The sequence below is a fragment of the Protopterus annectens genome, chromosome 1.part2 (assembly GCF_019279795.1).
Source record: "Protopterus annectens isolate FY-2018-M chromosome 1.part2, PAN1.0, whole genome shotgun sequence".
Lineage (NCBI taxonomy): Eukaryota > Metazoa > Chordata > Ceratodontiformes > Protopteridae > Protopterus > Protopterus annectens.
The window spans coordinates 1109937622-1109952162 of record NC_056727.1 but is presented as its reverse complement, the minus strand read 5'-3'; the positions used below and the strand labels follow the sequence as shown (position 1 = coordinate 1109952162).

General features: G+C 41.1%; 2 protein-coding genes across 4 annotated transcripts in view; one reads left to right on the top strand and one right to left on the bottom strand.

Annotated features, from left to right (window-relative positions):
* The window catches only part of LOC122792248 (phosphatase and actin regulator 4-like), a 2537344-nt gene that overhangs the window by 216900 nt on the left and 2305903 nt on the right, over positions 1-14541 (top strand). The gene's annotated exons all lie outside the window — the stretch shown is intronic.
* LOC122792431 (sestrin-2-like) overlaps positions 1-14541 on the bottom strand; it is a 78560-nt gene that overhangs the window by 38577 nt on the left and 25442 nt on the right. Inside the window, exon 2 of the mRNA XM_044060221.1 lies at positions 12492-12653. Coding sequence (XP_043916156.1) covers positions 12492-12653 — 162 coding nt within the window. The remainder of the gene's footprint in view (positions 1-12491; positions 12654-14541) is intronic.

Sequence of the window (14541 nt, the reverse complement as noted above, 5' to 3'; positions counted from 1 at the left end):
ATGCTTGACCACTGGGCCTCCTACATTCCTATAGAAAGTTAGCAGTGAAAAGAAATTTATTCCTTTGACACCCTCAACTGCTACCTTCAAGGGAAGATTATAAAAAAGACACTGCTCCATAAATACAGGTAGCCTAGTCTAAACAACGAACCAAGAAAAAGTGTAAGCACTTCGAATTAAACTAGTAAATCCAAAAAAAAGTGCTGGGGTACGCCGTTGAGTGATCAAAAAAGTTTATTCCACAAAAACATGAAATTCACACTGCTTGCTTCGCTCGAAAAACAGTAAAATCAGCACCAAGATAATATAACTCGCCAAAGAACTAAATAAACGCTCTTACATCCACACTGCAATTATGCGTTTTCGTCACTAGGACTTCATCAGACAATCTATTTCCTTTGACACACATTTAAATACTAAATAAATTAGTTAAAATCAACTTCATTGGTCACAGAGCTTTGTCCTATTAATTCAAACACACCAATCCATGTATTTAATTCATAAATATTAATGTTAATGTCTTTCACCATAAAGTGCTTTAGTGCTTGTTGTTAAAAATATGAATTTAAAAATTTAAAAATATGAATTTAAAAATATATACACTTCAAAAATGACATTAAAAACTGACATATGACAATAAATACTGAATAAATATTAATTAATTACTTATATAAATAGAAATATATAAATATATATGTATATAAATAAACAAAGTTTGTAATGTTAAATCCTTAAAAATGTATTATAAAAGCACTTTATGGTGAAAGACATTAATATTTATGAATTAAATACATGGATTGGTGTGTTTGAATTAATAGGACAAAGCTCTATGACCAAATGAAGTTGATTTTAACTAATTTATTTAGTATTTAAATGTGTCTCAAAGGAAATAGATTGTCTGATGAAGTCCTAGTGACGAAAACGCATAACTGCAGTGTGGATGTAAGAGCGTTTATTCAGTTCTTCGGCGAGTTATATTATCTTGGTGCTGATTTTACTGTTTTTCGAGTGAAGCAAGCAGTGTGAATTTCATGTTTTTGTGGAATACACTTTTTTGATCACTCAACGGCGTACCCCATCACTTTTATTTGGATTTACTAGTCTAAACAAGGAAAACTATACTTTGTCATTTGCTTTACAGCGTTACCAACAACAAAACCATTTTCAAAAAAACTTTAAAAGGGAAACTGTAACCATGTAGAGAATTACTTAGCGTCAGTACTATTCTTTCCTTTAAATTTATCAGCAGAAAAAAATAATGCAGGTGGGACAATACACTAGTTTTTCTGAAGTAATCTATGTCTTGAGATGTGCATGCAAATTTTACATAGAAAATAGGTGGTTATTAGGTTAATGCCCCTACAGCCTTATTAAGCCTAGCCATTCATACCCCAATTTTCCCCAATTATCAATGCCCACACACTAGAAAGTACAGTTTTGTACCTACCATAAATGTAGATGTCCGATAGGAATGCATCTGCAGTCCTTACAAATGGGTTGTCCTGTCGTCAGGCAGCCCTTCGGTCGGCCGGATTCCAAAGTCTGGGTCTGGCCTCGGCTGGTGTCGCACTTCACCCGACGTCATAGCTGCAGTTCTTCGGGTATAAAGGCATCAGCCGACGCCATTTTCCTCAGTGTTTCTTGCCCCAGATGCCAGGTGCCTTCTTGGAAGGCTAAATTTGGATAAATGCCAATGTTTCCAAATAGTAGAGAGCAAACACAAAAAATAAGAATGTATGTACATATATACAAACAAATACACCATAATAGATCCCCCCAGCTAGCTATAAGATGGGCAAATACCCTAGGAGTACCACAGAGGGGAAGGCGGGTGGGTAATCCTGACTGCAGATGCATTCCTATCGGACATCTACATTTATGGTAGGTACAAAACTGTACTATGTCCTTCAAGGATGCATCTGCAGTCCTTACAAATGGGTAGAATACCATAGCCAAACTAGGGGAGGAGGAAAGAAGAGATTATGGTGTAGTTATGATCCCTTGCAGAACAGCAGTGGCAAAACCTGCTCGGGATCTAGAGTATAAAGGTAAGTTATAATGCTTGGCAAATGTATGCACGGAGGTCCAAGTAGCAGCCTCTATAATGTCCTTGGTAGCCACTCCTCGTAAGAAAGCTGTGGTAGTGGCTGTAGCCCTTGTAGAGTGAGGCCTGATGTTCTCTGGAGTTTTCTTTCCATGGTAGGAATAACAAAATCTAATGCAATTTCCTATCCACTTGGAGACTGTGTTTTGAAATTGCTTTTCCTTCCCTTCCTGTTGCATATGCTACCAGTAGCTGGTCAGTTTTTCTATTGCCCTTGGTCCTGTCCAGGTAGTAGCGCAACTGTCTATGTACATCCAAGGTATGCAACTTTCTCCCCTGTTCTGTGGGTTGGGGAAGAATGTAGGTAAGTGGATAGCCTGATTTAAAGATACTCTGGATACCACCTTAGGCATAAAAGTAGGATTTGTTCTCATGGACACTATCTTGATGGAAGATCAGGAAGGGTTGCACTGCCATTAATGCCTGTAGTTCAGATACCCTTCTTGCTGAAGTGATTGCCAGCAGGAAAGCAGTCTTCCATGATAAGTATTGCAATTCTGCTGTTGCTGCTGGTTCGAAAGGAGGAAGTGTAAATTTTTCTAGCACAAAGTTCAAGTCCCATGCTGGCAATGGTGGTTTCCTAGGAGGTTTTACATTTTTAATTCCTCTTAGAAACTGCCTGAGCAGAGGATGCGAGAAGACAGGAGGATCCAAGCTGTATTCTGCTGAAATTGCTGATGTATGTATCTTGATGGAAGAATAGGACAGGCCTGTGTGGAAGAGCTCTGCCAAGTATTCCAGGATGTTGGCTATGTTTACCAGTGACACATCTTCTCTCTTTGCAGTACTCCAAATGAGATATCCTTTCCATTTTGCTGCGAGCCTCAAGGATAATGTCTTTAACCCTTTGTGATAAATTTGGGTTAATTGATCTTATGTAATGTTCCAGGCAGTCAGCTGCAGAGTTTTCAGGCTTGGATGCAGGATGTTGTAGTTGTTCTGTGTTAACAGCAATGGAACCAGGGGTAGTGTCCATATTTGTTCCCGAGACATGCTCCTTAGTAATGGGTACCAATGTTGCCTTGGCCAGTCTGGAGCTATCAGAATGATCCTTGGATGGTCCTCTTTGATCTTCAATAGCACCTTGTGCATCAAAGGAAGTGGTGAGAATGCATATGCTGTCAGGTTTTTCCAACTGAAAGATAGGGAGTCCACCTTCCAAGCAAGTGGGTGGTACGTCCTTGTGCAGAATTTCTTTAGCTGGTGATTGCATGGGGATGCAAATAAGTCTATTTCTGGGAGTCCCCATTTTCTTGTAATGGCTTTGAAGATGTCCGGATGCAGCATCCATTCGTGGGCATCTGTGGTAGTCCTGCTTAATATGTCTGCTAGAATGTTTTCTTTTCCTGGTACAAAAATTGCTTGTAACTGAATGTTGTAGCTCAGAGCCACATTCCAGCGGTCCATTGCCATCCGGCATAGAGGGTACGAATGTGTGCCTCCCTGTTTGTTGATGTACCACATAACTGTGGTGTTGTCTGTCCTTATCAACTGACCTTCTCGGAGAAATGGTCTGAATGTCTGGATTGCCAATTTTACTGCCAGCATTTCCTTTAGATTTATGTGTAGGTGCAGCTGGTCTTGAGTCCATAAGCCTTGTATGCACTTGTCCAGCATGTGGGCCCCCCAACCGAAGTCTGAGGCGTCCGTCGTGATGGTTTGGCTTGGTTGAATGCTGTAGAAGGGCAATCCTGTGTTTGATTGACAGGCCTGAGCCCACCATAGGAACTCTTGCTTCAGGCATGGGATTATTGGAATTTTGGTTTCTAGGCTGTGCTTGTGTTGAGACCATAAATTCTTTAGGTACCACTGTAGCTTTCTCATATGCAGTCTGGCATGAGGGACCAGTATTATGCAGGATGCCATGAAGCCCAGGGCTTGCAGTACTTTTCTGGCTGTTAGATTTTTATATTGACGGTATATTCCAGGGCTTGTAGCAGGTAAATGACTCTTTGTAAGTCTTCTGTTAGCTTGTTTTTGTTGTCCGCTTGCATCAGGCAGTCGTCCAGGTAGGGGTAAATTTGGATTCCTTGAAGCCTGCAATGAGCAATTACTGATGCCAGGCATTTCGTGAACACTCTGGGCGCAGTAGATAAGCCAAAGGGCAATGCTGAGAATTGATAATGCTCTGATCCTGCAAGAAATCTGAGGTATCTTCTGCAATTTGGTCGTATGGGGACGTGCAGGTATGCCTCCTTGAGATCTAGAGTTACCAGCCAAGACTCCTTGCCCAGCATGGGAAGAAGCTGCTGTAGAGTCAGCATTTTGAATTTTGGAACAATGAGGAATGTGTTTAAAGCGGACAGGTCGAGAATAGGCTTCCATTTGTTCTCTTTTCTTGGTACCAGGAAGAGTCTGGAGTAAAATCCCTTTCCTTGCTCCATAGATGGTACCTTTTCCACAGCTCTCATCTTTAATAATTGAGATATTTGTTTTAGAGCTTCTGTCTTTTGATTTGGCGGTAGGTTTGGCATTCCTCTCTTCCCTGGTAGAGTATGGAAGTGGAACCTGTAGCCTTGGTCTATTGTCTGTAAAATCCACTTGTCTCTTGTGATGTAATGCCAGTTTATTGAGAATAAGGCTAGCTTTCCGCCTAAGGGCGCTTCTAGTTGTTCCCTGGTAGGCGGTGCCAGAGCCAAGTCACTGTGATTGTCCTGTTGCAGTGGTGGTGGCTGTGTCTGTGCTTCGCTGGTTATTACCCTGCCACTGGCGTCCCCTGTAGGCACCCCTGGATTGGTTTCTGCCTCTTGATCGCCTATTCCTGCCTCTCTGTGCTTTAGAGGAGTCTGGAAAGGACCAAGTTTTGGAGGGCCAATTCCTGCTAAACCGTGGAGGTTGGACCTGTAAGAAATCTTTTACTGTTTGTACAGATTTTGCCTTCTCCTCCATCTTCTTCAGTACCTGTTGTGCAGGAGAACCAAATAAATTGGCCTTGTCCATGGGAGCATCTAACAGTTTTGATTTGACATGGTCCGGTAAGGCCTGCTCTTTCAACCATGCATGCCTTCTGATAACTGTGCCAGTCATGGCTGATCTAAAGGAAGCCTCCAGTGCATCATAGCCGCATTTTAAAGAATGGTTACTAACTTGCTGAATGTTATGTACCATTTCCTGAACATACTTTTTATCAAAAGGTTCACAGGACAGTTTTTTTAGTTAAGTGGTCAAGCATAAATTCCTGATATTGGATCATATGAAATTGACAGTTCAAGGCCCTAGCTGACAGAGTAGCAGAAGTGTAAACTTTTTTACCCCATCTCTCTAAGGACCTGGATTTCCCTTTCAGAGGGGAGGGGGTTTTTAGCAGAGGTAGTTGCTACAGCCTTAGGCCCCTGGGAGATAGTCTCGGGATCTGCAAAAGGAGCCTTGTATAAATGGTGATGTGTGTCCGGGACCCTGTAGTACCTATCGGGCTTAGCAGGGGCCGGAGGTATTGAATCAGGAGCAGTACAAGCATCATTAAATGCATCATCTATAACAGAAAGAACTGGAGGTATAGCTAAAGGCCTATGTTGTGGTAAATGCAAAAAGGTTCTAAGCCTTTTCCTGGAGTCTGAAAAATCTTGGCCCTGCCACTGAAATTGTTCCCTCATAGCATGCAAGGTTTCCCCAAAGGAAAATTCCTCAGGTGGAGAGGCAGAAGGGATGGACTCTTCAGCATCAGAGTCTTCGTAAGGGGAATAAGGAGCCTCTGGAGGGTCTGTATTATCTGAATCATCAGAGGAATCATCTGTGGACACTGGCTCAGGGGCTCTGCTCTAGGCCTCTTCTCTGGAGGTGGATGAGAGGCCCTGTCTGGATGAGGTTGGGATCCCCGGATTAAAGAAATAAGATCCTCTGCCAAGGAAAGCATTTGGGAACTGGAGCTGGGCCTGTGAGAGGGAGTCTTAACAGGCACAGTTTTTGTAGCTTTAGCTGCTTTAGCCCTGGCAAAGGCCTTAATGGACATGGCTGCAGGAGGCCTAGCAGCTCCACGTGCAGGAGTTGAGATATCCAAGGGAATAGTGTCAGATAATTCCTGAGAAACCGCAACCGCAGGTTGGATTTCAGAAGCCGATTCCACCAGGTTTGAAGAGGCCTCGGTAGAAGGCATGTTTTCGGCTGAAGGAAGAACCGCTTGCTCGGTTTCAGCCGAAACAGAGACACTCGCAGTTGGCTTAACCGTGGTTTTGGCCGAAACCGCGGACCGCGAGTGTCGGTCCTTTTCCTTGCGTTTTTTTGGATAATTGTGAAGTCGGAGGATCCGACGGCATAATACAAGCAAAATCAGAGCCAAAAAACTGCTCAGCAAATTCCGACCGACGTCTAAGCGTCCGTCGGTTAAAAGAACCACAGGCTAGACAAGCTGCGACGTCGTGGTCTGGGCCTAAACAAGGTAAGCAGTAAGAGTGGAAATCTTTATGAGGTATTTGTTTCCCACAAGTTAAACAATTATTCACTTTTTCTGACATCGGCTGAGGCAAGAAAGAGTCCCCAACGGGGTACTTAGCTTTTTAGAAGTCTTTGAAGTAGTATTCGGTAGTAGTAATCTCTGGTTCTGACCGACCGGCACTTGCGAACAGCTTCTGCTTCGGGAGCCACGCGGCAAGAAAGACTGAGGAAAATGGCGTCGGCTGATGCCTTTATACCCGAAGAACTGCAGCTATGACGTCGGGTGAAGTGCGACACCATCCGAGGCCAGACCCAGACTTTGGAATCCGGCCGACCGAAGGGCTGCCTGACGACAGGACAACCCATTTGTAAGGACTGCAGATGCATCCTTGAAGGACATCGGCTTTGGTACAAGGTCTGTATCAGGGCAGCTACAAATTGCCCCTCTCCATAAGGGCCACAGGTGATGAGCCAGGGGCTGAATTTGTTATTTTCCATCTACTGGTCCAAACGGAGTATGAATAGGCTTGGGGAAGAACTGCGTTTCACATGAATGAGGAGTCCGTTTCAGAGGAGGGGTAATCTCAGAGATATATTACTGTCCCTCAAACATGTTTAAAGTCGCAGATGACATTTAGATCGGGTAATTCTAGAGCCGTTTGTTTTGCAAATGTGTAGCAGATCCATCAGGGCTTGACTGCAGAATGTCTCGCGCAATACACACAGATATAGGAGGAAAATATGAAAGGCAGGCCACAAGAGTACACAGCTGACATTAAAAATCTCCAGCTAGCCCATCAGCTATTCATTTTGCACACAAATGGTTACATTTATTCATTTCCAATAAACGGTTTAGAATAAGTGTGTGTGAATGGCTTTGTTGGTAAGGTAGTGAAACAAATGTTAGAACAAAGCATTTTTAAACCAAAGTAAAACACTTCGACCCCTTTTCAGATTTAGAAAGCAACTGGATAGTTTAAGTTGTTAACGCTGAAGACCACTCTCCATACTTCACTTCATCCGAAACAGAAATGGGGTTAGAATTATGCTACTTTTAAATGCCCTGTAATTGTTTAAATTGCAGCTCAGAAATCAACCACAGATCAACCAAAGTGGCTGCTGTCCTAAACAGCAAACTCTAAACTGTTCACTGCACCTCACAGTAGCTTACCTTCCTCATCTCTTTTCAACTTTACAACTAATTTAGGACTTACCCACTTTCTTCATCAAAAACCTCATATGTCTAGGTAACTTCAACATTAATTTACTTAGCTCTCTGAACAGCATCTCATACTTCAGCCATACTCAACTAAAAAATCATCAAACCCATCCAATCTACATGCTCACCACTTGACCTCATCAATACAAACCAACCCTCCATCATAAACTTAACACCCCCCCCACAAGTCTAAATCACAGGAAAACTAAAACTCATCCAACTCAAATTATGCCACTGAATTACTAAAGAACTCACCAACACATGTAGAAAACACAAGCTTCCTCTTAACATAATGCCTCTGCAAACCTGGGGTTAGGCTGGACAGACAAAAGTAGTTAATTCATGAACTTAATAGTACAACTCAGACAATAAGCTTGGTATGTTTGGACACAACCTCATCAAGCAACTTTAACATATCTCTTATTGAGCAAGATTTCCAAGCCATTTAATGACTATCAGAAAACTCATTACATTTACACAAAATTCCAGAAAGAGGTCAAATTGACTGGTTGCAGACTATTCTCACAAAATCCAGCCTCATAGGTCTACGTTTCTACAAGAACTCGGCAACCTCCTCCAACTTTCTCCTACCAGCTTTCTGATGAACTCCCTTCTCAACTGCCCCCCCTACATTTTACTTCAGAACAATCCTAATTAAAGATGCAGCAGACCTCTCCTTGCGCAATTAAAACTAGATGGCATACCTGGTACAGACCCCCATTCCATTTACCAATTCACATAATCCGCGGTGGTGGTGTTGCGGTAGCGTTTTTGCCTCACAGTAAGACACTGTCCGGTTCGATTCTCAGCTAGAGTGTCTTCTGCGTGGAGACGTGTGAATGGGTGTACCTTCGTTGAAGGTTGTGCGTCAGGGTTGGTAACTCGGCATGTAAAAATCAACTACCAATCATTAGCTGACCGGAGTTCCGCTGTGGCAACCCCTAACCGGGAAAAGCTGAGAGACAACATTATATCTCATCTTCAACACCATACACAAGTCTATTCTTAACACAATATTATGCCGGACATTTGAAAAACAGCAACAGTAATAACTTTAGCCAAACATCCAGTCTTCCAAACTTTTACATTAATACCAAAGCTCTACACTACTCCTCCCTTATGGGAAAAAAATTGATAAAATTATCTACACAACTGTAACAGTACAATTTCTCTAAGCTAGAAAACAGGGCTTCTACTCCAGATTAAGTACTATGAAGTCTAATCTCTCTGTTTTATCCACAGATTGCAGGATTTCATCAATGTTCATAGGCACAACATTCACTGAAATGACAGGAGCTTTTGATCTAGTGGATTATTCTACTCTTTTAGATCAGATTTTTGAAATTGGGTTTAGCTTAATTTTTAAACTATGGAATAGCATCTAATAGTCACTTTTCTGTCACATGCAGCTCCTCAACCTCACCATCAATCCCCTTTTAAAGAGGGTACCTCAAAGGTCAATACTTGCCCCTCTTATTTTAAATCTACATCAACAAGTTAGCATATGAACTGCCGCAGTTCTCCTACTTTATGTTGATGACATGGTTCTATTTTGATTAAATCATTCCATTTCATTATTCCAGACTTACCATACACTTATTTCCTGCTCCTCGTCAACTGGAATAATAAGAATCTACTACTGAACTACAAAAAAAAAAAAAAAACATGCTTTTTGGTGTCAACAGAAAAATATACAAGAGATCAGGTTCAAGTCTTCAGACATACAAAATGCCTATCAAATACCACCTCCTTCAAATATTTGGGCATCTGGCTAGATCCCTCAACTAAACTTCAGTCTTCACTTGACACACACATGGAAAAAGAAATTCACTCTGTTCAGACCACCATCAGCATCTACAGCTTCATCACCCTTTTCCCCAAGGAAGGAGCTTCACTCATTCTATGGAAGGTCCAATGGCTTCCACCTAAAAGATCTGACCTACTTTGATCCCAACTTTACAAATTAGATGATTAATCCCTCTGTCCTTTAGTCATAATCCCTCTGTCCTTTAGTCATAAAACTCTTCACAGAAGCACCAACTTACAATCTAAGAAATAATGACCACTTGAGTAGAAGGCTTCAAACTTCCAGTATCTAAGCTTCAATGTACTTACTTTCTCTACGCTAGGCCCCAACTTTGGGAATATCTCCCACTCCTGTCTTAAAGATACATTCCTCATACTCTTAAATTCCATTCACAGCTGAAAAAAATCTTCGAATTAAACAGTCTCTTAACCAAGACACAACCTCATTTTCACCACCCTGCCTCTTGCCTTCTTCAATTCTCTCAGATCTTTTCACCTATAACACTATACTTTATTCTTGCGTGCAGATTCTGCAGTTAACTTACATGATACTTTTACTTTTTTTCTCTGTAATCTACTTTGTATTTTACTGCAAATGGCTTGCTTTTTGACTCATTTGCCTTTTATTCTTATATTTTCCCAACCAGAAACTGAAACTGGCCTGGCAGCATGGTAGTCCAGCATACCAGAGTTGCAACATAGATAAGGGTGGAGGGATAAGGGAAATGAGAAACCCTGCACTGCTGCATGGGTGACCGTCCATTTATGTCAGAGAATGTAGCTCTAAACAATGGGGGGGGGGGGGGGGAGTTATCCACTTAAATTTAAGTGGATGGGCTACTCCTGTAAACCATGGAGCCTTTTCAGACCAAAAACGAATGTCTCCCAAAAAAACTAAATTACAAGTAAGATGTAGTGCATTAAAGTAAATTACACACATACAAAAGAGGATGTGGAGACAATTATGCAAACAGCAGCAGGTAGTACTAAAGCAGTCCACACCACTAAAACACAAAAATGTGCATGAACAAAGACTGGAACAATTTATAGAGTGCACATAAAGACCCATCACATTCCACGCAATTACTAGATTAAATTTTACCTGAAAGCAGATCAACTAGATAGTGCACCATTAACAGGCTGACTGCCTTGAGCTCAGATCAAACCTATAAGGATTTTGTAAAGCATCACAATCTGAAAAAATGATCACTGAATCAAGTTTAGAAAGTTCACCTAATTTCTAAAAAGCTGATTTTCAACTCCTTTACAACAGTATGTGCATTCAATTTGTCAAAGGACAAGAGATCTTAAAACTAGCACTATCTATCAAGGTTGTTGTAAGGTCTTCAGTTCTATTTGCAGGCTTGCAAATGAGAGTTTAACTTGGGATATGAAACTGGGTGATAAGACAGCACGTGGTAGTGACAAATTTCAAGGGAAGAGTAGTCACAGCACCTGTGTAATCCCCCACACTGTGTACGTGTACAATGGATAAGACAAAAGTCTATACTTCCAATGCTGGACAACTGACTTAAGTCGCAGAATAAAAAAATTAAAATACACTGAACATATATAGATTCTTGACAGATGTTTACACACTATGAGAAAGCAACTGTGGGAATAAAAACAATAAGTAAGAAAACGTTCCCTAAGCAAAGCTAAGGCACACTGCACTAACACAGCTCCACAAATTCCTCTGGGTCAGCTAAGGATTCCTACATAAAGAGAAAACCGCATGGAGATTGCTGCAAAAGAAAAAAGGAAAGGGTATCCAATTGCAAGAAATGCACATATAGCCGTGTAGCCGAGTGACTCAACCCATGAAAGATACAGAGAAAAGAGATGGTGCAGGGCCTGCATCAAATGCCTTATGGAAAGGACTGTGGGTAAGCAAACTAAAAGGATAAAGAAACCCAGTTTACTTCATTAACACAAAAAAACTCAAAACTAACAAATATGTAGTGCGTGGAGTGCAGGGACTATGCTCCAATATCGTGAAAGAAACAAACCAGTTCAGCACAAAACCCAGTCTCAACAAACGTTAAATATTCCCCTTAAACGCTCTTGAGATTCTTCAAACTGATGGTGCCTGCCAGCATACGACAGCTGCAAAAGTCAACTTCTTTACTGTCTGCTCTCCATTTCTACAATCTGCCCCTGACTTGATTTCAAAGCTTTTCACTAGTGTGTGTAGCGGTCTTGACAGCACACACTGTTTTACTAGCTTTAAAAGCCAGCAAAACACTTTGCGCATTTTATTTCCTTTTCTTCTGTAATGAGTGGTACATGAAGAAAATAAATTCCCATGTGCTGCAAACAATTACGATCGGATCTCCAACTGTAACTATATATTACACGCTGGAAACATTGATGCCAAGATTCAGCTCTCAACCTTTGCTGAAAATGAGGTGAATTTCTTGGCATCCATGTCTCGAACACAAAGTATGTTACATTTTGAGACACAATCATAATCCTCTATATACTCTGTGGTATGACAGGACAGGTAAAGGCAATAAGGCAGGCTTACTGGTCACTTCTTGCCAACAGCTGCTACTGTTAAAACAGCTGATCTCTAGGTCAGGCATACTGTACAATGCGCATGTTTTCGTGGACAACCACATGTAATCTTTGCAGAATTACAGTACACAAAACAAGCCACAGAATTCGAATTCATTAATTATGGTTGCAGGTGTGTGTCTTAATTTCTACACCAAGTGTTTTTGCAAATTTAACCTTTAGCCACCAAGTACTTGATGTAGCAAGAAGAGTTAGTGTAGTTCCGTGAATTTCAATAATCCACTCCAACAGAACCAAACACCTACCAATAGTAAAAAGCACCTGGACTCAAATCTCATGCCAGCAGAAAGACACTATATGGGCAAACATTAAAATACTTCACAATGCATAAAGAACACAGCAATGAAACAAACAGTTTAAACCCCCCATCCCAGGAGTGCATTCTCTTAAAAGTGATGTGTTAAGTTTACTAACCTGAAGGTGTCACAAACAAACTTTCTGTTTTGGCCTTCTCGAATCGTGTATACATTTCCTCTTGGCTTGCTTCTTCTTCTATGGTCTGCTGAAGCAGCTTCATCTTTGCCATTAAAGCCTCAACTTCCTGCACAGCTTCCCCCTGCTGAAAACGTATAGATGCTTCATTACAGAAATGTTAAAAGCTAGTAATACAGCAAGCACCAAGATGCTCAAAAATTACCACTTATTTCCCCAGAGTGCTACAGCTATCTGACAATCATTTGTTCTCAATGCAATCTTCCATCTAGTGCAGGCATCTGACCCTCACTGCTGAACTACAAGATTACTAATACAACAGAGGACATCTCCAACTCACAATGAAATGTCAGTTCAACCTGGTCTTAAATTCTTTCCCTTCTCCTACCTCTCAGGTTTCCCTTTTTTCCTTCTGTCCATTTCCAACTTTTCTTCCTGCATGCCTCGCAAAAGTGTGCCTATATTAAATGTTTCCCTATGCCACTGAACATATTCAGTTTCCTTAGCTGTCCGTCCCTTCCCGCAACTTTGGAAGGTCACCATGCTACAACAACTCATCTCCTGTTTTCTGCATGAAAATAGCATTTGTATCATGGGAGGATTTACATCCAAAAATCTTTGGATTCTAACACCCATGCTTTTTGCTGCACTGTAAATTATACACTTGCATGTGCTCCAATGGCTACAGTTCAAGGTCAGCAGCAGATGCTGTTAAATAAGCACATGTGTACTGTACATATATGCTGACCTACAAAGCACCCCACACCATCTTTGCATCTCCAAAGAGCTAGCCGCTCAGTCATTTAGTGTACTGTGTGGTTTTATTTGGAAGGAATGCCTCAGATCCTTTTCTTATGTACTACTTTCAAGCAGAGTCTCAAACTATATAATTTCACTTATTACTGTATCCCTCCCTCTAAGTCCCATCTACCATTATCTGCCCATATTCAAACCATGCCAAAGCTCAGACCACCAGTCTCCAGTATCTCTAGGGCTCTACATCTACCTTGGCACCATTAAAGGTTGGAATTCTAATTCAAATCCTAGTCTAATATTGGCCATAAGTACTCAAAAGAAAAAATATATTACTTGAAAGAAATGAATTAGGAGAGGATACCTATGAAGCTATATTGTATAGTGCAGCAATTAAAATACAAGCACTGGAATACAGAGATGAAGTTATTTATATTCCAAAACAGGCTATACAAGAAGTGGGACAAAGTAATGTAATAGGCGTAGTAAGATAGCAGATGGTGTACATTATAGGAAAGTACTAATTTAATTCTCCACAATACGATAAACGTAAACAGACTCACTACATTTAACCACAGACACTCCACTAGAATTCTTCACTGTACTGTCTAAAACTACAGTGTGCTAGAATTCCCCAAATAAGTGTTAACAGTTTAGGGCCACACATACTACCCTTTAGTACTACACTTAATACCAGACAATTAAATCAACTCTGTTAAAATCACAAACCTTAAATTTGTTAACCTTCATCTTACTTGCATGCCCCCTCTGCAAATGCAAACAATCACCCTTACTTTCTATCAGTTGCTTCCAGAGTCTTCGTCCTCTCATCCAAGAAACTTGCACACCTTCAGGTGCTCTCAAGCTGCCACTGCAACTGTGGTACCACCAAAGCTCAACATTCTTCCCCAGCCTCTCAATTTATGAACCTTCAAATATATCAAGGGAGTGGGTGTGTGTGTGTGTGTGTCATGTACCCTATGCATTTTGGCTACTCCCAATGATACCCACTCAGCTTGGGCTTATCTGTCAAGTGTGCAACTGAATGCTTTCTGTGCAATACCTACAGCATGTTTTCATATTACTCATCAATTCCAGTATCACTTCCTGGGACTTCTCTCTCTAGTCCTCCACTTCAAATGGACTTATGCTCAGTAAATCACCAAAGCTTGAACAGGAGTGTACTAACCGGAACATAAATGCAAAAATCCCCTTTTAATTTTCTTTAAAGTTTATGGATTTACTAAATTTTTGGATTTAATCAAATATCAAATATTTT